Source organism: Mytilus galloprovincialis, chromosome 1 (genome assembly GCF_965363235.1).
Source record: "Mytilus galloprovincialis chromosome 1, xbMytGall1.hap1.1, whole genome shotgun sequence".
Taxonomy (NCBI): domain Eukaryota; kingdom Metazoa; phylum Mollusca; class Bivalvia; order Mytilida; family Mytilidae; genus Mytilus; species Mytilus galloprovincialis.
This window is the reverse complement of record NC_134838.1, coordinates 109,332,347-109,355,965: the sequence shown is the minus strand read 5'-3', so window position 1 is coordinate 109,355,965 and position 23,619 is coordinate 109,332,347. Positions and strand designations below refer to the sequence as shown.

General features: G+C 32.2%; 1 protein-coding gene across 1 annotated transcript in view; it reads left to right on the top strand.

Moving 5' to 3' along the window:
* Positions 1 to 967: 967 nt before the first annotated feature.
* The window catches only part of LOC143050638 (dual specificity testis-specific protein kinase 2-like), a 39,671-nt gene continuing 17,019 nt past the window's right edge, over positions 968 to 23,619 (top strand). The window contains exons 1-4 of the mRNA XM_076223837.1: positions 968 to 1,518; positions 9,715 to 9,836; positions 19,595 to 19,643; positions 23,232 to 23,381. Coding sequence (XP_076079952.1) covers positions 1,249 to 1,518; positions 9,715 to 9,836; positions 19,595 to 19,643; positions 23,232 to 23,381 — 591 coding nt within the window. The 5' untranslated portion in view covers positions 968 to 1,248. The remainder of the gene's footprint in view (positions 1,519 to 9,714; positions 9,837 to 19,594; positions 19,644 to 23,231; positions 23,382 to 23,619) is intronic.

Genomic DNA, 23,619 nt, shown 5'->3' with positions numbered 1-23,619 from the left:
TTTCTTTTGATACCTAGATGATTGGTTTCATTGGTTATATTGATGTCATTGTCTTCAAATTGCAATGTTGATATGTTTGAGCCTTTTGCATTGTATAGAACAGCTTCAGATTTTAGTAGGATTGATTTTGACTAGATTTCTGCTTGTATGGTATTGTACTATGTCTTATATTCCTTGTGCATCTGCAATACTATTTGCCAGCACAGCAATGTCATCGGCACATGTTGGTACAGGGACTTGTGTATCACCAATACATGCTCCAAGTCCACTTTTTAATATGCTATCCAGTATGACGTTGTTCTGAGACTACTATGTGTTATAGTAGTCTCAGCGTTGTTATAGAATTCATATAGCGTCGTAGATAGTTTTGCACCTTGTTGAATTCCTTGTAGCACCATTACATCTTCTGTACATTGCCCTTCCCATTTAACCTTAATACTCATTCCTTTATACAAGTTTCTCAGTAGTATCCAGAGTTTTCCTTTTATTCTATAATGGTACAGCTTGTTGAATAGGATTTCATGGTTTAGCTAATCAAATGCTTTTTCTGCATCAATAGTTATTAGGATCAGCAGTATCTTTAATTTCTTCGATTGCTTCTGATATGATGAATGCTGCGCATAGTGATGATACTCCTTCTGTAAAGCCTCTTTGCAGGGAGTTTTGTATGTTGTTAAATACAGAGTCAACTCTATCCTTCAATATACTTTGTAATATTTTTGCAAAGGTTTTAGTTACAGTTATTCCTCTATAGCTAGATGGTAATGTTTTGTCTTTTTCTTTCTTTAAGATTTGTGTTAGAATCCCTGTCTTTAGGAAGATTGGTACATCCAAATATGTTGAGATTAAATTTAGCAAATGTACTTTAAAGGGAGTTAGGAGGAAGTTACAGTAAAGAAGAAGGTTACCATTTCATATTTTACCGCGCAAATAATAAAAGCACTTCCTACCCATAATGCAACAGAAAGTTTACAATCAAAAATGAAGTCAGAAGAGAAAAGGATCTGCACACAAATGGTTGTGTTTTGTAAAGGATTACGTTCTGTGTACAATGACACTGTCTTGAAGTGAATTGTAAATTCTTAGAATAACAAAATGATTTCATTTTCACATAAATAAATACAGTGTTTATCACAGGGAAAAAGAAATGAGGAAAATCACCTTGGAAGTTTTCACACTGCAACTTCCCCTATCAAATTTATATTCATACAGGGATATTAAACATACGAAGATGTAGATAATTCGGTGATGAAGGATATAAGTCAAAGTATGACAAATTGTAGAAGCCACATGAAACGATCGAGAACGATTGCTATTAGTAGTTTTGGTGATATGTCTCCGTCAGAATCTCTTCTGAACTCCAGCCTCCCAGAGGTAGAGGAAGAATCTCCACTCTTAAAATCCCGTGCTCCTGGAGCATCTTGTCGAGCTCTACGACATGCTGTCTCCTCACTTACTAGACTAGATGATTTTAATCATGAAAAAATAGGACATGGATTTTTTGCAGAAGTTTTCAAGGTACATGTAAAACTATGCATGTGTATTTTGTTTCCTACACGGTCATGTTTTTGATTCTTAATCTTTATGCATTAATAACATTGAAAATGTATAAAGGGTAAACAAAATTTGATTATAATAATGTCTTGTCACATACTTTCAATCCTTGCTCTTCTTCCACCCTGTATCAATTTGTACAGTCATGATGGTCCCTACTATAGTCAATTTTTAATACGTTAGATCTTAAAATTCATTTTAAATATATATTCTATTCTGACATGTGCGTAAAAACAGATATATTATGTCTGAATAACAGACATAACATTCTAGGTACCATAATTCTTATGTCTTAAGGTTCATCATAACAAACGGACAAATATGGCTGTATTTACATGCCAAAAATTACTCTGAGTACAGACTTACCTGTAGAGTTGGAAAAGTTTTAATGCCTGGCATCCACTAGATATAATAAAGTTAAATGCATTTTGTGTTTCAGAAAGATAAAATCTCTTTTGGATTTTGATGGGCATTTTTTTTCCTTCATGCAAAAGGTGTGAAAATTAACTAAGTTGTGGTACAACTATGAGATGCTCCCTCAGGTAAAAAAACGGTTTGTATTGTTTTGATTGTCATTAATTGACATGGACAAGAGTTATCTTCACAACTATAGGTGAGTTAAAGAGTTTATCTGAGTCAGTGAGTGGACAGTATCAAAGTAATTCAGGTGTTTGTTTATTTTTACACCTTCTGCAGAAAGGAAAAAAAAATGCCCATCAAAATCTAAGAAAGATTTTATCTTTCTTAAACACAAAATGCATTTAACTTTTATATATTTAGTGGATGCTAGGCATAAAAACTTTCCAAACAGCACAGGTAAGTCTGTACACAGAGTAGTTTTTGAGTTGAAAATACGGCCATATTTGTCCATTTGTTATGATGAACCTTAATTATTGACATGTTCTTGATTCCTTTTTTCTACAAATGTATGCTATTGTGTTTTCTAAGTTAACATTTCTAAAGATACATGTTACATGTATTTATTTAAAATCATATTTAAATTTATAACTATAAAACTAACATTTTAACACATACATGTACATTGCTGGTTACAGGGAGGAACATTAGTCCTGACAGTGACCTGAAAAAGTCATTATCAGGATTAATATCAATCTCTTCTAATAGTACTACTAGTGTACATGTTTATTTACAATAAACTTTTAAATCTACAGGCCTGAAGCATGATTTTATGAAAAAAAAAATGTACAGTACCCCAATAGCAGAATAGCAAACTGTTTTTTGTTCTGACATGCATTAACATTTTAGATATTTAGCAGGCAGCTGGTTCAACTTTTGTGAAACTTTATGAAATTTGAAATATTTCAGTTGTCAGTTTGACTTTTCTTTTTTTGATATACATGTACATGTACATGTATGTATAAAAGATACATGAAACTCCCAGAGACTTACTCCTTTCCACCTGAATCTTTTTCAGTTGTGACATACTTACAATGTAGTAGAATATTGGACCTGTGAATAAGCATGATAAGTACTAATGTTATTTTTAGAGAAAAATTTTCAGCCTTACACTGTCTAGATTCTTAGGAATGTTGTGTATGATTAAGACATACAATGTACATGTTAGATCTATAGGGACAACTAAGCATTTACAAAAAAATAACTATGTATACACATATTTTGTTCCCACTTATTCACAAAAATGGAATAGATATTTGTTATGACAATACCATGAAGATAACAATTTTACATTCATGACCAGAAATTTTTAGGAGGGGGAGGGGGCTGGGTACCCGACCCCTTCAATCTTCCTCTGTGTACATGTACATTGTACAAATGTATGTTCAGGTAATAGATGTAAGGATAAGGGGGATCAGACACGTGCCCATCACTCCTTTACCATCTTTACTGGGGTAAACATATCACCAATCAAATATGTTGTTTTTTCATTGTCAGTAATTTGCATTTAACATGCATATGTTTTTATACGACCGCAAAAAATTTAATTTTTCGTCGTATATTGCTATCACGTTGGCATCATTGTCGTCTTGCGTCGTCGTCGTCCGAATACTTTTAGTTTTCGCACTCTAACTTTAGTAAAAGTGAATAGAAATCTATGAAATTTTAACACAAGGTTTATGACCACAAAAGGAAGGTTGGTATTGATTTTGGGAGTTTTGGTTCCAACAGTTTAGGAATTAGGGGCCAAAAAAGGGCCCAAATAAGCATTATTCTTGGTTTTCGTACAATAACTTTAGTATAAGTAAATAGAAATCAATGAAATTTAAACACAAGGTTTATGAACACAAAAGGAAGGTTGGGATTGATTTGGGAGTTATGGTCCCAACAGTTTAGGAATAAGGGGCCAAAAAGGGGCCCAAATAAGCATTATTCTTGGTTTTCGCACCATAACTTTAGTATAAGTAAATAGAAATCTATGAAATTTAAACACAAGGTTTATGACCATAAAAGGAAGGTTGGGTTTGATTTTGGGAGGTTTGGTCCCAACAGTTTAGGAATAAGGGACCCAAAGGGTCCAAAATTGAACTTTGTTTGATTTCATCAAAAATTGAATAATTGGGGTTCTTTGATATGCCGAATTTAACTGTGTATGTAGATTCTTAATTTTTGGTCCCATTTTCAAATTGGTCTACATTAAGGTCCAAAGGGTCCAAAATTAAACTTAGTTTGATTTTAACAAAAATTGAATCCATGGGGTTCTTTGATATGCTGAATCTGAAAATGTACATAGATTTTTGATTATTGGCCCAGTTTTTAAGTTGGTCCAAATCGGGGTCCAAAATTAAACTTTGTTTGATTTCATCAAAAATTGAATAATAGGGGTTCTTTGATATGCCAAATCTAACTGTGTATGTAGATTCTTAATTTTTGGTCCAGTTTTCAAATTGATCAACATTAAAGTCCAAAGGGTCCAAAATTAAAGTAAGTTTGAATTTAACAAAAATTGAATTCTTGGGCTTTTTTGATATGCTGAATCTAAAAATATACTTAGATTTTTGATTATGGGCCCAGTTTTCAAGTTGGTTCAAATCAGGATCCAAAATTATTATATTAAGTATTGTGCAATAGCAAGAAATTTTCAATTGCACAGTATTCAGCAATAGCAAGAAATCTTCAATTGCACAGTATTGTGCAATAGCAAGCAATTTTCAATTGCACAGTATTGCACAATAGCAAGAAATCTTCAATTGCACAGTATTGTGCAATAGCATATATTTTCAATTGCACAGTATTGTGCAATAGCAAGAAATATCTTATTGCACAATATTGTGCAATAGCAAGAAATTTTCAATTGGAGTTATCTTTCTTTGTCCAGAATAGTAGTTGAATCAACTTAAATTATTGTTTTATACAATATACAATGTATATTCACTTTTACTACCAACTGATAAATTAAAACAATCTTTACCATTCAGTGATAACAAGCACTTTATTTTACATTTTAATATTTTATGATGTATTTAAATGAGTAGTTATTGTTGCAAACTCCATTAGGAATTTGAATTGAGATCAGTTTTGGAAAAAGGGAAAGGGGGATGTGAAAAAAAAATGGGGGGAGGGGGGGGGGTTAAATTTTTCTCATTTCAGATTTCATAAATAAAAAGAAAATTTCTTCAAACATTTTTTTGAGAGGATTAATATTCAACAGCATAGTGAATTGCTCAAAGGCAAAAAAAATATTTTAAGTTCATTAGACCACATTCATTCTGTGTCAGAAACCTATGCTGTGTCAACTATTTAATCACAATCCAAATTTAGAGCTGAATCCAGCTTAAATGTTGTGTCCATACTTGCACACTGTTCAGGGTTCAATCTCTGTGGTCGTATATAGCTGCGCCCTGCGGAGCATCTGGTTTAAATCTGTATTTTCCCAAATTTCAGACTTGAGATAAAATAGATCTCATAAACATGTTTAACCCCGCCGCAATTTTGTGCCTGTCCCAAGTCAGGAGCCTCTGGCCTTTGTTAGTCTTGTATGATTTTTAATTTTAGTTTCTTGTGTATAATTCGGAGTTTAGTATGATGTCCATTATCACTGTACTAGTATACATATTTTTAGGGGCCAGCTGAAGGACACCTACGGGTGCGGGAATTCTTGCTACATTGAAGACCGATTGGTGGCCTTCAGCTGTTGTCTGCTCTATGGTCAGGTTGTTGTCGCTTTGACACATTCCCCATTTCCTTTCTCAATTTTATTCAAAAGTTTGTACTAGTATAATATATTACAAATGTACATAATATTAACTTGTTACAAATATTACAAGTTTCAACAATGTCATAATTAGGCATTGTTCTCTTAATAAATCTGGATTCCGGATTAGGGTAAACTTGTGAAATTGTTTTTATCACCTTTTAAAAAGCTTGAATACATGTAATTACATGTAGTTGATTACATTTGTATCTGTCAAATAACAAAGACACATGTAATTAAGCTAATAAAACATTTCTTATTGTAGATAAGATATATATATTTTTTTACTTCTTACATAATAATATTAATTTCTTTAATTTACTATAACTGTATGTGACGTGTACAACTATATTTATTTAAAAAGGTATCTAAGAGACAATAGTTCTATAAACATGATAAGTAGATCAAAAAGAAAAACCCTCCCCTGTTGGTAGTTATCAAATTTGATTAGTTAGATTGCATATTTTAAATAAATTGAATGATTGCTTTATATAAAAAAGAAGATGTGGTATGATTGCAAATGAGACAACTGTCCACAAGAGACCAAAATGACACCGACATTAACAACTATAGGTTAGTCTGGAAAGGGCAGTTTAGGGGTTTGAGAAAAGAAAGATAGATCTGAAAATGAAAATTACAAGAAAAAGGATATCTAAAATTGATAGAGACAATAACACTGAAGATTGCAATTTGTTGTCACCTTATGTAAAGAGACAAAATGGCACAGAAATTAACAACTCAAGGTTACTGTAAGGCCTTCATCATTGAGCAAAGTTCATTACACATAGTCAGCTTAAAAAAGACCCTGACAGATTCGATGTAAAAAACCAAATTCAAACGGGAAAAAATAATGGCCTAATTTATGTTTGTAAAAAAAGTAAAGCGATAAACAAATTTGCGAAGATGTAACAAACAACAACTACTGGATTACAGGTTCCTAACTTTGTACAGACAGATACAGAATGTGGAGGAATAAAATATGATAGCAAGCGCTCAATACATTTTTCACAATTTTTCAGTGCAAAGAATATAATTTAGAAATGTAATTTTTGATGAGTTTGCTTTATTCATGTTATTGTGATACAAACGATAATTAGTAAAAAGTTTGGAGGAAAGAATCAGCATTTTGTTTGATGTTGGCAGCATTCTCTTTACACCTACACCAACTGCCAAAGAATGCTATTCTTACATTATATATAATAACATTAACACTTTATGTAAGAGTAATTGTTGTATATTATACCAACATACTTATCTGCAGTTCAGTGGCTGACAAAAAAATAAAGTGAGTCCTTTAAGGTCAAACCATCACTTTCAATGTACAAAATGTACATTACACTGCACATGCAGTTATTTGTTGACCAATATTGTACTTGTAGGGGTACTTGCATTTACATTTGCAAAATGTATGCTTGAAAATATTAACAGAGATTTTATTGAATTTTAAAAATTGTCGTGGATGCTTTAGTAGAATTAATTATAAGTGACCAGGAACTAATGTAAAATTTATATATTTGGTCATTTCTATTAATTAGAAACAGTTTGAAACCTAAATAAAAAAACAACATGTGCAGAGTAGATCAGTATATAGATATATCAATCTTGCACTAAATTGTTCAGATTTAGAAGATGACATTACGACTACCCACGCTAGTGTTTTACATTAGTGGAGGTACACCTGAATCAAGGACAGTACCTATGTAACTATGTTATATAGGAATGTGTAAATAATGTACTGATATTTATGTTTACCTTCTACCTAATAAATTACTCATTATTGACCCAAAGGTGAAGAAAGTTCACAAAATAGTAGCCCTTCATTAATCCTTCCTCCCTCAATTATTATTTGTTGTTTTGTTCTGTTATTTACCAGCAATTATTAATAACATTATTGATTCTCACATAATAGAATGTAGGAACGAAAAGGACAGGGAATTTGGTTCACTGTGGTCAAATCTTCAAGCCAACTGGCCACCTATATTTTACATTAATACTGCACATGTATATAAATCAGTTTTTACTGATAAATAAAAAGCCTCTTTCACTGAAAGTATACAGTTTGTAGATTGTACACGTATTTATAACTTACTTTTTATCTTTAAAGGTACTAAAACACATAAAGGCTATATTTTATTTTTGTAATTTTTAGCAAGTCTGGATTTAATTTTCATGATAGTATGACTGTCATATAAAATCCGAAATTGGAACAAGAGGCAAGTTCAACTGTACTGGAAGAGGGATATGCCAGTCTTCCGATATGGGCTAATACTTTTTGATACATTTGTGAATGATAAATTATCAAGGTTCTGCCTAAAAGTCATGGTTAACGACTGACTAATAAGACACTTTTAAAGCTTAAGCTACATTTGTTGTAATATTAACAAAAATCTACAGTATTCAATGTTGCACTGTTGCAGAAAATTCTGATTTAATAAACATTCTGAGCTTTTCCTAATTTAGATCTAATGAAAGGCAGTTAGTTCGTATTTAAAAATTAGCATACACAGATGCTTAATTAGAGTTGTCAGAAGTTGACAGTACACTGTCATATGATATACATACATTGTATGATTTGTATCAACTCTGTTCTTCTTTTCTTTCTGGAAAGAGGAAAAATCCTTGTTTTACACATATTTTTGAAAGTTTGTTGACCATGTTGACTGTATAGGCAGTGACTTAACATAATATAAGAAGATGACAATCACTTTTATGTTATCACTTGTGAAAGATTTTTATTGTAAATTTTTCAGATAATTTTATGAATGGTATTTTTAGTCCAAACACATTTACATGTTTAGAATATAAATTTTTAAATGACATGAAGGGTCGGATTTAAAATTCTATGTGGTGAAATATATGTTAATGATATGTAAAGAAACTAGGATTTACATAATACAAATCTTATCTTCAGTTGTTAAAAAGGTGTGAATAGACTTTATCTACACTAAACTGTACTGATAAGTATCTGGAACATAATTTATACTTTAATGTTCAAACCTGAATCAACCACATCAAAACTAATTGTAGATATTTGAAAGTTCAATACATGTACATGTATATATATTTATGTACATGTATGTATTGAAGAAAATATGGGGCACTGCAGCCCAACATCCCAGTTTGACCAAAATGGGGATGTTTGACCAAAATGGAAATCGGTTAAAACAAATGCCAGCATGTTAATTTATAGAATTTTTAAAATTGACCTAGCAGAGGGGGCATTAAGTTTTACCCTTTTTCGCAAATCTGTCTGTACGTCCCAAAGTAGGTTTCCGTTCTGTAACTTTAGTTTGCCTGAACCAAATGTTATGAAACTTATACAATGTGCATATTACCAGTAAACACAGATAAAGATTGAATTTCGGGGCATCACTTTTACCATTCTAGAGTTTTGCCCCTTTACAAATGGAAAAATTGCTTAATTTCTCGTTTCCCTTCTCTAACTTAAGTTTGACTCAACCAAATGTTATGAAACTCATACACAATACTTATTACCACAAAAATCAGACCAAGTACACGTTTGTGAAGCATCACCTTTATTGTTCTTCAGTTATGTCCCTTTATAACTATGATATATATGCAAGCAGGGGCATCATCTGTGTCCTATGGACACATTCCCCATTTATTTATATATATGTACAAGAAAATTAATAATTGAAGTTATCAGAAATGTTGAATAGAATATTGGACAGATAAGGGAATTCAGGGAAACTAAAGTTAGTTTACTATTTTTTTGCATCATTAATTTGTTCAAGATCTAGTTTTAGTCTTAGATAGAATCCTTTTTCATAGTGCTACAGTCTACCAGTAAGTGTAGGATTATGTTTAACTGGAGTCCTCAATATATAAGAGAAACTTTTTTATGGCACCAATTTGATTGAGTTTTTGTTAACACATTGTGTGATGATATCACTAAAATTTATTTGAAGGTAAGAGTTATCATAGATTTGACCATTTCTATTCTGATGTGTTTTGTTGCTGTATTGTAGGTAACTCACAAAGTCTCTGGTCAAGTTATGGTGCTGAAGATGAATACAAACTCAGAAAATCGTCCTAATATGTTACGTGAAGTACAACTAATGAACAGACTATCACATCCTAACATTCTACGGTAAGCTCATTTGGGGGAACTGAATTGTAAATTTACCTCTGCAATAGAATTAGTTTTTTTGAAGTAATTAAAAAGAGGAACTGACTTGTGGAGCATTAGTAGCAACTAACATGTTTGGCTACTGAAGACCTGAATTGAGTTGACTTTGTGGTAAGTCAAGATTTTCAGGGGAGATGATTATTAACGAGGTACTATCCATTAGCCAGTTTTACTGGTTTGGTTTATGTCAACGTAGTAGTGGAATCACAGGATTTCAAATTTGAAAAATTAATAATTACACAATATTACTCATAGAATTAGATACAACAGAAATTTGTAGCCTTTTTTTTAATGAAACAAAAGACATAAATATTACTTTCATCCAAAACTTTTGTTATTGGCTGCAAATTACTCTCTAGATCTTGATGTAAACTTGGACATGAGACCACATGTCTAAATTTCTTTCTTCTTGGGTTAAAACATGAATTACAAAGCCTAAGGCATTGGCAATTGATAGAGGTTAATTCCATATTTATAAGGCAGGGGCTACTGTGTTCAATCCTGGAATAAAAAGATTAACCCATTAAAATTCAACATCTGTCTCGTAGGAGCAGGGAGTCAATTAGATTTAAAAGTTGTAAGATTTGTGGACCCCTTGTGCTGTAAAGAGGGATTGTTGAAGTTGTAAACTCCTTGTTCCTACACCTTCAGGGCTATGATGTGTTACATGTATAATTGATTCTGTATGCACAATGTTTTATAATACTGGACCTAATTATACAAATGATAATCTATGTATTTTGGTTGTGTCCACTTTTGTTCATGCATATATAGGGTCTGATTTATCCAATATATACTGTGTAATGAAAACTGTTTACTTACACTTTAAACATAACTGCCACAATTTTTGCATCAAACAGATGCAAAAATTTGAGATTCAAATACAGATAAACATGATAAACATGTGTCCATCTGAAATCAAAATGGATTACCTAGTGAATTGTACTTTACTTGGATGAATTCAATGCTGTAATTGAAAAGATTTATCCATTATAGCATATTTTATTGAATAAATGTTATTTTTTTTGATAAACACTTCAATATTTCCTGTCTATTTATTGTTTTAGTCAAATTTCTGATAAAATCTGTTCCAATTATTCAATATTTTGATTTAATAACAATATATTTCATTGATTAACCTGACAAATCTTACATATGTTGTACCTTTTATTTACTAATTTATCAATTAACTTGTGACAACCAGTAGATTATGTAATTGATATCTAATAAGCAGGATACATCTGTTCACTAATAGATTGTAAGTTTATTAGTAGGTGTAGTATTGTTTTTTGGTCACTATGCATTGACTGTTGAACAAGTCCTACTTCAACTCACCTTCTTCAATCATGACTCTTCAAGAGCTGATTTTTTACCTATATAGCCTGCCATTTTTCTAAAGTAACTGGCTTCTACAGCTGCAGGTTTAACCTGAAATTGCATAATCTTTGTTCCTTTCCCATTCATGTTACTTAAAAATTGTGACAATTTCAAATGACCACCATATCATCATGTTGGGCAAAACAAAAACAAAAAACAGAGAAAGATAATCGAAATTAGGTAAAAATGGTTTCAGTAAAATGATTATATTATATATATATGTCTTGTACATGCTATTATTTTGTACAGGTTATTACTTGTACAAAATTTTCATACAAGTAATTACTTGTATGATGCCATCATACAGGTTATTACTTGTATAAATATAATTGTACAAGTAATAACCTGTACAAATTTTGTGGAGAAAAAGATAATAACTTGTACAAATCATTATTTTACCTTGGCCTATTTGAAGTTCACAACACATCGTTTCCCTTTTAACATATAATTCATTACTTTGCCTAAAGGTATTAACTCTCAATTTGTGAGTACATTTAATATATCAAATATATGAACAAAACTGTCCATTTAAGTAGTCAAAACTAAAGTGTTAGATGGAAAACAGTAAAGAAAAGAAATTTCATGATGAAATAATTAAATTGTGTGATGACAATAAATCTTGTAATAATTCAATATTTACACATGAAAGATACAGAGAGACTATTGGGAATGTAAAGGAAGCAAAATTAAGTTCCAAAAAGACTGCTCTTCAAAGATATTTCTTAATGCAATATGATGTTTTGAGTGTAGCAGGCAATGAAAAACTCATTCGCAAAGGTGACGAAATTTTCTACTATTGTACAGTAGATGAACTTTATCCGTTGATTAGAACTGCACATTCTGGAGTTGGCCATGGAGGCATCCACAAGACATATAAGGAGTTTAATTTGCCAATATCAGCACAGAAATTATCAGAATTTTCATTCAGATGTGTGAACAGTGTATTTTGAATAAAAGTCGTACTGATACCACAAAATTAGTTGTTCGTCCTATCACTTCTACAGTCTTTAATTCCCGTTGTCAAGTAGACCTTGTTGACTATCAGTCATGTCCAGATGGAGAATACAAGTTGAGCATGCACTACCAGGACCACTTAACCAAATTCAGTGTACTGCGCCCTTTAAAGACAAAAAGAGCAGCTGAAGTAGCTTACTAACTCATTGACATTTTTCTGCTTTTGGGAGCTCCACATATACTGAAAAGTGATAATGGAAGGGAATTTACGGCTAATGTAATTACAGAACTTAAACTCCTTTGGCAAGAGCTTAAATTAGTGCATGGTAGACCACGTCACCCTCAAAGTCAGGGGTCTGTCGAAAGAGCAAACACTGACATAAAGACTGTGATGATTTCTTGGACACAAATTTCAAAATAATACGTGCAAGAAAACGAGCCCTGTCAGGCCAACAAATACAGGCCGATGAGATGTTGTCTTCTTCCAAACAAAAGATTAAAAGATTTAGAAATTGGAGACAATGTCATAATACCAGTACTAAGAGTAGACCGTGGGCCGATGGGACTGTAAAAACATCAAAGGTGTTGTGCTTGATATTGCAGAAAATGGATATCAAATAGGTACAAAAATTGGAATCATGATCGGTTTCATGAGTCGAAATCAAATTGAAAAGATTCAGAGAAAGGAATTGACAATATTGGACATACCAGAGAACACAGAGGTTAACGTCAGAAAAGCAGTACAATTGCTTTCTTTAAGTGGTGGCCAAGGTCATGTTCACTGCAGCTGTCGGGTGGCTGTAAAACAGGCAAATGTAAATGCAAAAAAATGAACTTATTGTGTAATTCAAGATGCCATGCTTCCTTGTCTTGTGCAAACAAATAGGTTTTTTAATCCATTAGGCTTGACTTATATTTCCAATGTATGATATTATGTATGCAATTTTTTGTCATGATGTATGTTTGAAAATAAATGAATGGAGGGTACCAATTTATTTTTGCTTTTAACGACCATGTCGCTTTGTACCAGATGTCCGTATTTACATGGCATCTAGCTGTTTAGCTAAATTTGCACAAGGTGTCACGTTAGCTTATATTATTACTTTGCGTCCTTCGTTCATCTGTAAACTTCTAATATTTTAAAAATAATACTGATAAACACTTGAAAATAAGAACAGAAAAACAAACACAATATATATTTAAAAAAATACGAAAGATATAGTGAGTTGTACAAGTTATTATCTTTTTCTCCAAAAAATTTGTACAGGTTATTACCTGTACAATAATATTTATACAAGTAATAACCTGTATGATGCCATCATACAGGTTATTACTTGTATAAGTAAGCTCCTGGATTTTAGGGTTTTAGACCCACAAATATTAACTGAAAATATTGAATGTTAAGGTGTAGTCAAAAGCATTTTTGTTTGATACAAGTCAGATAATTTTGTGAAAAAATATATATTGTTCCTCAAAGAAACTGTAAAAACCAGGAGATTCCAGTGGGATAAAAAGGTTATATTTGCTAAGACCAGTGTCTCGCCTGCTTAAGAATCTAATAAATGTTTTAAGAACTTTAACTGCAGACTGTATGTAACTGGATAAAAAACTAAGTCCATATATAAGTAATATACGGAAAAACAGGAAATATATATTTTTTTAATTTCCTTCTAGATACTAGCTTTTGATCATATTCAAGCTTCTGTCCAATTTTGGTAGAAATCCAGGGTTGTTTAAGAAAGTTATTAAAATTTCAAAAACTTTAACCACACAGTGAATATTTCTGGACGCCGCCGCCGCCGCCGCCGACGGAATGTAAAGATCGCGTTTGTGTCAAAAGTCGCAGGCTCGACAAAAACCACACCATTAAAAATTGTTTGGTGATGAGATTTAAACAATATATTCAGGTTAATATAATGGGTACCCAGGTTAGGGCAGGATGGTGCCTTCAAATTAGTTTAGCCCCGCCACATTCGGTATGTGCCTGTCCCAAGTCAGGAGCATGTAATTCAGTGTAATGGTTGTCGTTTGTTGCTGTATCATATTTGTTTTTCTTTCATTATTTTGTACATGAATCAGGCCGTTAGTTTTCTCTTTTGAATTGTTTGTGTGGATATGAATTATTAAAAGAGTCAAAGCAGGGACTTTCTATACTAACTAGTATAGACTGTCCCTGGTCAGAGTCAATCTCTCTCACCAACAAAAAAGCAAGCCTAATGTCAATTACTTTATCAATGGACGTCTCCTTGTACGCGTGAAGGATACATCTATAGCCCCGAAAGTCGTTCGGTTGTCATCGTATAACGCAGATATGTTTTAACCCGGCACATGACACTGAAACTGCGTTGATTCAGCGGTGAAATTGGTCACAGGCATTGTCAATTCTGCATTGCATTGTAAATAGCAGAACACCCTGCAGACACAATATTCGTCTGCTATAAAAAGAGGGGAAATAAAGCGCTGGTGATGGGAACGAACGCCGAGAGTCTGAGAAGTGATATCGACTCGTTGACTTCTACAACTTTTTGTTTATTTAACCGCACAGTGCTCATTTATTTTCCCCTTCACTTTCTTTCACTCGGAGTCTCCTCCCTCTCTCTCATACCTCTAGCTCGTTTTTATTTTTTATTATTTTTATTATGATTTTTTGTTTTTGACAAAATGATGTTGAAGCCTTGACTTCCGAGCTTCCGCCTAGCTATGCCACTGAAGTAATAACCTGTACAAAATAATAAAATGTACACGACATATATATATATATATAGTTGGTGATGGTTACTATTTGGTTAATGAAAACGATATATATAGGTGAGATTAGGTGTATTATCATATTTCTTAAAGCCACATCCTAGAAATACAGGAAAGACGTTACTAGCCAGATCCAATGAACTAGGATAGTTTTTATGTAGACAGCTATAATATTGAACACTTTGAGTGACTTTACCTTCAATAGATGGTGAAACTATAGAAAAACTCATTCATATTATGTTTACTGCCGTAAAGATTGATGGGTCAATAGTCAGTACATGTATCAATATTTCAAAGGTGCATCACATATATACATCAGGCGCAGATCCATCAATTTTAAAAAGGAGGGGACAAAGGGAGGAGGTTTCCAACTATATTTCCCCATTCAAATGCATTGATGTCAAAAAAAAGGTTTCCAACCCCTGGAACCCCCCCCTGGATCCACCACTGTACATATACTCAAATAGTTTGAAATTGTAAGGAAGATTTGGTTATTCAACGCCTAGTTTTCCTTGATTCATGTCCTAAGATAACAGATTAAAGTATAATGTCTCTGTATACATATAAACTACCAGACTGAAAACAGATTAAGGATATGTTTAGAAGGTTAAACTTATAATCTCAGAGATCATAATGTTAACTTGTCTTAGCAGTAAATGTTATTATACTGTCATTAAATCTAAATCTAAAATCAAAAGATGAAATATGAGTATAATTATTTTTGGTTCAATTCAAATTAACCTTAACAAAAAAAGTTTCCACAATCATATATGATGTTCTGGCCTGTAAATAAAACAAAAACAGTCCAATTCTAAATGAAGATATGTACATTAGTCATGAGTAGGATAATATATTTAAACCAGAGAACATGAACATGGACCATTGCTTAGACTGCATCTTGTTTTTGTCCTAAAAATGGGAAAATGTGAAAGTGCACCTAGATGTCATATCAAATTTAATACTAGTGGACACTTTGGACTTGTACAATATATCTAGGTACTATACAACATTGGTATTATATATAGAGAATAAAACATGGTAAAAGCTGTATCACATGTTGCATTAACCATAGTAACCAAGATCAGACACAAAAATCACTGGTTAACTGGTTTATGTTCTTAGTTCTTAGATACATTTACAATACTGGTATTATTACTTATAAATTTCATTTGAGGAAACAGTGAGATGGCCAGTGTCAGATCCAGGGCCCTCTAGGGACCCCCCCCACTCAGGGTTGTCAAAGTATTACCTGCCCAGGAATTCCCGGGCTGGGCAATACTCCCAGAAATGGGTAATACTGGGCTTTACTGGGCAATATGATTTTTTAAGTTTATTTTAACTAAATTTAGTATAAACTTGTTATAGTTTCATAGTGTTATAGCTTGATATAAACATTTTATACATATAACCATTGACAGTCATTTCTTTAAGATTTAAAATTCATTTTCATTCTCTTCTTCAATCAATTCTTTATGTAGACAGAATACAAGACTTGCACATTTAAAATCTATATGGATACCTTGTTAATTACAAAGCATTGTTTCAAGAATCTAAACTTTGAAAAAAATGCATTAATTGCAGTGTTGAAGTGAATTGCAATTTTAATTGTTATACATTCATATTGCTATATAAACACCCTAAGGGATCATGCCATTAACACTTATAGAATTGAAAGGGCTGATTATTGCTACATAAACAAATCAATGTTGTAATCTGAATAATAACTTATTAATTAGTGACAGTATACCATATACATGATATACATTATTTAAATGTATTTTTATGCTCCACCTACGATAGTAGAGGGGCATTATGTTTTCTGGTCTGTGCCTCCGTTGTCCGTTCGTCCGTTCGTTCGTCCCGCTTCAGATTAAAGTTTTTGGTCCAGGTAGTTTTTGATGAAGTTGAAGTCCAATCAATTTGAAACTTAGTACACATGTTCCCTATGATATGATCTTTCTAATTTTGATGTCAAATTAAAGTATTGACCCCAATTTCATGGTCCACTGAACAAAGAAGAAGATAGTGTGAAGCTCAGGTTAAAGTTTTTGGTCAAGGTAGTTTTTGATGAAGTTGAAGTCCAATCAACTTGAAACTTAGTACACATGTTAACTATGATATGATCTTTCTAATTTTAATGCCAAATTAAAGTATTGACCCCAATTTCACGGTCCAGTGAACATGTAAAATGATAGTGCGAGTGGGGCATCCGTGTACTATGGACACATTCTTGTTCTTACATGTAATTGTTAATTTTTAATATGAGTTTTATGTTTTTGAAAAAATGATTTTTTGCCCTTTATTCATTTTTATTTTTACAGTTTAACCAATGTAGATAAACAAAATAGGTTAAACGTATCTTAAATGTATAACATTTGTGTTTGATCACTGAATCCTCTACAAAATTCAGACCAGTATTTTATATTACCCAGTATTGCCCAGTATTACCCACTCAAACCCAGTAGAACTCATGTTTTCCCAGTATTTCCCACTGTGCTGGGCAATACTCATGAAACCTGGGTTTTTGCCAACCCTGCGGCCCCACTGGATCCGCCTATGATGGCATTTCTCATGATATTGGGAATTCCTCAAGACTTCTGGGACTTGTTTTATTCACTGATGATAAGCATGATGTACTTCAGGAAACTGATGACTTATATAACCCATAAATACTATACTTGTACAGCTATTGTATTATTACATATAAATATCATTTGAATAAACACACTTGACAGTACGACTTACACTTGAAGATAAAAAGAAACAAATTATATAATTTGTCAAATCATCTGAATCTCTGTTACTAGGTTTCTTGGTCAAGCAGATACATTTACGACTCTTAAACTTGTAAAATATGCCACATGCATATGTATCTCATTAATTGTCTCTTCTGGTTCACAGAGAGTAGCCTCCCCCTCCCCAATCATTGGTGAGGAAGTTCAATATGCCAGTCTCAGTCTCTGCAAGTTGAGTTCATGCCACAACTTATAAATGCCACTGACAATCAATATATACATATAGTTCTTACATATTTTGATATATGAGATCTTCAAAGTTTATCTTTGCTTTATTGAAATGATTTTGAGACCTCATCTTTGCTGATAGCTATATATGCAAACTGTAATTTAAGAAACATATCTGGTTGTCTGTCAAAACTATCAGTAAAAATTCATTTCCAGTATTCAAAGCTTTTTTTCCCCCTTAAAGTCTGTCAGATCTTCTCAAGTATCAGTGCAAGACATTTAAAAGTACAAGAGACCGTTAGGTAAAATAATTATTTGCATTTCATCTTCCATTAAAGATAACAGAATGGATAGCTTTGGTGAAATGCATTAGTTCCAAGTACCATGAAATAAATGATGAAATCATCAGTATTTGTTATTTATCATTTTGTACCATCCCACACAGAGAAATACTACATAAATTTCCACCTCATTTATATTGTTGAAAACTGAACATTAAGTTGTATATCACATGGTAAATTGTTTATAACCTGCTCTTCAAAAAATTATATAACTTAAGAAATAGAGTTATAATTAAATAAGATTTAAGTTTAACATTGGCAAAAGTATTGAAGAAACCTAAATATAAACTTTTGAGAGGGACTTACGGTAATAATGTAGTCATTTTCATTCATTTTGTAATAGTTAGTTTACCAGGCATATCCTGGAACTCAACAAGTTTCCTATAATAATTCTTGATTTAAAGTTGTCTATCATAGTTTATTGATTAGAGATTTTGAAACATTGTACCGGTAATATCTCTTTATAAATTCTATAGACACTTGATACATTGTTACATACATGTGTTCAACATATATGGCCATCACTTAAAATAAAAACAGAACTTTCTATTACATTAGTCTCCCCTCCAAAAAAAGATTCACATGTTCACAAGTTTTCTTAAGAATTATTAGATGTAGGAACCTAAATTGCTCGGCCAGATTTATTCAAATAACAAATTTTTCAAAGCCACATGATAGAATGCAATTTGCATGAATATCTCCAGATTATGTAAATGGTTTTTATTTAAAAAAAATCCTTTATGTATTATGTTTGCACCTGTACTAAGTCAGGAATTGATGTTCAGTAGTTGTTGTTTGTTGATATGGTTCATAAGTGTTTCATGTTTTTATATAGATTAGACCATTGGTTTTCCTGTTTGAATGGTTTAACTTACACTAGTAATTTTTGGGGCCCTTTATAGCTTGCTGTTGTGTGTGAGCCAATGCTCTGTGTTGAAGACAGTACTTTGACCTACAGATATAGGTTTACTGTTATAAATTGTGACTAGGATGGAGAGTTGTCTCATTGGCACTTATACCACATCAGGCACATCTTATATCTATATATTACTGGTTCAGTTATGTGTTTAAAATACTGTAAACCAACTTATTTTCACGTTTTATTCTTACTAGTCAACTTCGCGGCTTTTTAATTTTGCGATTTTCTCATTAAGATGCTGTAGTTTAACATTGAAAGATCCTAGATTTACATATTCGCGACTATTTATATTCACATTATTTTTCTACCCGTGAAAGTCGCAAAAATAAACCGCTTGCAAAAATAAGTTGGTTAACAGTATAGGGTTGACAAATCTTATATAAACCTTATCTGATGCATGTAGTTTTTTTATTACAGGTTTATTGGTGTCTGTGTTCATGAAGGACAACTCCATGCTTTGACAGAGGTAAGTTTAGTAATACATTTATCCTTGATCGAAACAAGGAAAGAAGCAATACTATACATATATAGCCCAAGTCAAGGAGAAACTGCAATGGTCATGTTCATCTGTCAATCTATTACTTTCCCTACTTAGTTATGTTAAGTTATATGTTGTAGATCTTTTCATTACTGCTGCATCGTCACTTCCTTCTTAAAGTTAGTTTTATAATAACCTCTAACATGGAAAGATTTTGCTTGTTGTTTGTCAGCTTCTGTATGAAAGAATGATTTAGTATTTTTGTCTAGACTTAGACATTAGAAGTTGATTTATACTGTGTTCCCTATTATAAAATCTGTTGGGCAATCACTACTTGTTGATTTATACTGTGTTCCCTATTATAAAATCTGTTGGGCAATCACTTCTTGTAGATTTATACTGTGTTCCCTATTATAAAATCTGTTGGGCAATCACTTCTTGTAGATTTATACTGTGTTCCCTATTATAAAATCTGTTGGGCAATCACTCCTTGTAGGTTTATACTGTGTTCCCTATTATAAAATCTGTTGGGCAATCACTTCTTGTAGATTTATACAGTGTTCCCTATTATAAAATCTGTTGGGCAATCACTTCTTGTAGATTTATAATCTGTTCCCTATTATAAAATCTGTTGGGCAATCACTTTTTGTAGATTTATACTGTGTTCCCTATTATAAAATCTGTTGGGCAATCACTTCTTGTAGATTTATACTGTGTTCCCTATTATAAAATCTGTTGGGCAATCACTTCTTGTAGATTTATACTGTGTTCCCTATTGTAAAATCTGTTGGGCAATCACTTCTTGTAGATTTATACTGTGTTCCCTATTATAAAATCTGTTTGGCAATCACTTCTTGTAGATTTATACAGTGTTCCCTATTATAAAATCTGTTGGGCAATCACTTTTTGTAGGTTTATACTGTGTTCCCTATTATAAAATCTGTTGGGCAATCACTTCTTGTAGGTTTATACTGTGTTCCCTATTATAAAATCTGTTGGGCAATCACTTCTTGTAGGTTTATACTGTGTTCCCTATTATAAAATCTGTTGGGCAATCACTTCTTGTAGATTTATACTGTGTTCCCTATTATAAAATCTGTTGGGCAATCACTTCTTGTAGATTTATACTGTGTTCCCTATTATAAAATCTGTTGGGCAATCACTTCTTGTAGATTTATACTGTGTTCCCTATTATAAAATCTGTTGGGCAATCACTTCTTGTAGATTTATACTGTGTTCCCTATTATAAAATCTGTTGGGCAATCACTTCTTGTAGGTTTATACTGAGTACCCTATTATAAAATCTGTTGGGCAATCACTTCTTGTAGATATTTACTGTGTTCCCTATTATAAAATCTGTTGGGCAATCACTCCTTGTAGGTTTATACTGTGTTCCCTATTATAAAATCTGTTGGGCAATCACTTCTTGTTTGACAATGCTTGCTATGATAAATTCTGATCATGGAATGTTTTGCCAATGCTTAACAACAAGAGGAGTGTACAGTACTGAGCAAAAAAATGACTGCAACTTTATGTAAGTGGTAGTGGGTTTTACAAACACTAGAACAAAAGCAGTGTGATATGAAGAGGAGTAATACAAATAATGATTTACACTTGATGTACATTGTTACAATGTTATAGTAACTTGTTATTGATTCTGATTGTTTTGATGTGGGTCAACTTAGGATGAAAAAAACATATGGTACATTTTAGTACAGAAACTTAAACATATTTTGTTCACAAACATCTCTGATTTCCCTCTTATGCATACAGTAATACAAACACTTATTAAAAAAATGAACTATATCAACGAATTATATATTTAAGCATGTATAATATAACAATTCATCCATGACAAATAAATATCTGGCAGTTGGTTTGTTTGAAGAGGACTATGTAGTATGTCTATACAGACATTGGTATGGGTGGATTAAGACAAATACTAAATTGCAGACTGACAGTTACTGCATATGCTAAAGTAGATTGTGTTTGATGTTAATTAATTGTGAATAATTAGGCCAGTCATGTAGTTATCAGATTTGTGGAGGTGTACCAAGAGTTTGGGAGAAAAGGTACAAAACATTGCTGTAATTCCTCTTCCACCATCCCAAGACAGAACAGTTATTCACATGATTTTAACATTTTCACATCCAGAATCTAATAATGTTACATTTTTCTTTAAAATTTTCAAATACTTAATATTTAAAGATGTGTGAAGTTAGAATAAAAAGCTGAAAAAGTAACAACAATGCTTTTAATTGTGAAATGTATATGCTATATATGGAAAATAATGACAAAATTAAAAAAAAAAACAATTGTAAAAAACACATATAAAGTAAATGTTGGTCAACACTAAGGGAAAACAATTGTGTGCATTTTAATGTTACTTTAGATGTTAACAATAGCATCAATGCTACTAATGAATACCAGATAAGTATGAATAATTAACTCTTTCATCCCATTAAGTAAAAGGAAATATATATGACACTGGAGGTTTAAGGTAACATAAGGCTACAATGATCTCTAAGTCTGTTGTATTGATCCTAAGATTTCCTAATCAGCTAACCAATCCATCATCCATAATTGTTACAGTTCTATCTCTAACACCCAATATATATAAACTTGTTATATTAGCTGTAAACAATAAAGTGTAATTGAAAATATTGTGATTAACTTGGATCTATCTGTTCATTTCATCCAGTTAAGCTAGTAGGCTTTAATATTTCTGGTTTCTGAACTGGTATGTGCCTGATTATGAAGGAGATGAAGCTTCAATTGATCAGTCTAAAATCTACTTTGAGAATTGACAATAACTCAGATTTCCAACATATTGTTTATGTGGAAGTAGATATTAACCATTTTCTACATTCTATATACAATTTGTAACCATTACACTTCAAATTAAGAGCAGAGGCGGATTTAGAGGGGGCCCAGGGGGCCCCCTTTTTGGGAAAAAATTTGGTTGCTTATATAGGGTATCACTGAAGCGTGACTGGAGCGGGCCCCCTCTTAGGTCAGTCAGTGGGCCCCCACTTATGAAAATTTCTGGATCCGCCACTGAAGAGGTTATGTAGTATTTGGTGTAAACCAAAGTATCAATAGTATAGATAAGTTTGATTGATGTCATAGTACAGATACTGCATCAAATTCAATTTGTTAATACTAAGATTTTGTTTACATGATTATGACCCAATTCACCAACAAGTCAACATGTCCTGTTGTCAATTGGTATACCACTTGGGGAAACCTAGTGAAATATTTGTCATATTTTACCAATCAACAAATTTGTCATTGAAAACCCTGGATTTTTCTATGTTTGTCAGCTAATAAAGTACATTATTAATATTCCAAATGACAACTTTTCTTGACATATAATTATGATGTGAAATGGGTTTAATATTAATTAAGATTTTATTAACACACTTCATGTATAAGATATTAAAAAATCGTCTCTGTCTATCAGTAACTACATAGAAAGTGTTAAATGTGATAAAATACTTGTAGTTTTACATTTAATAAAACATATACCCTTTATATTAAATAAAACACATAGATAGAATGTTTTCTATATTGTAGTATATTAATGGTGGAAGTTTAGATCAAGTGGTGGCTGATAACGACTTTGAACTTCCATGGACAGCCAAATTAAGTCTGTCATTAGATATAGCCAAGGGGATGGAATATTTACATTCAAGAGGCTGGTTCCATAGAGATCTGACATCTAAAGTAAGTCTTTGCCAAAATGGATGGAAAATCTATATCTGTACTAAGTTCCACAGAGAATTACCCAAGACTTGTCACCCTAAAATATTCAGACTGTCTCAAAGTGGCTGTGTTAAGTGGGTAATTTGTCACTATAGCAGAAGTTTTGAGAAGGGGGAAAAAACAACAATACACAAGAACCCATTTGACCCAAAAAAATAAAACATGGTTTTGGTCACCAACTCGCCTTGCAAAAATATTA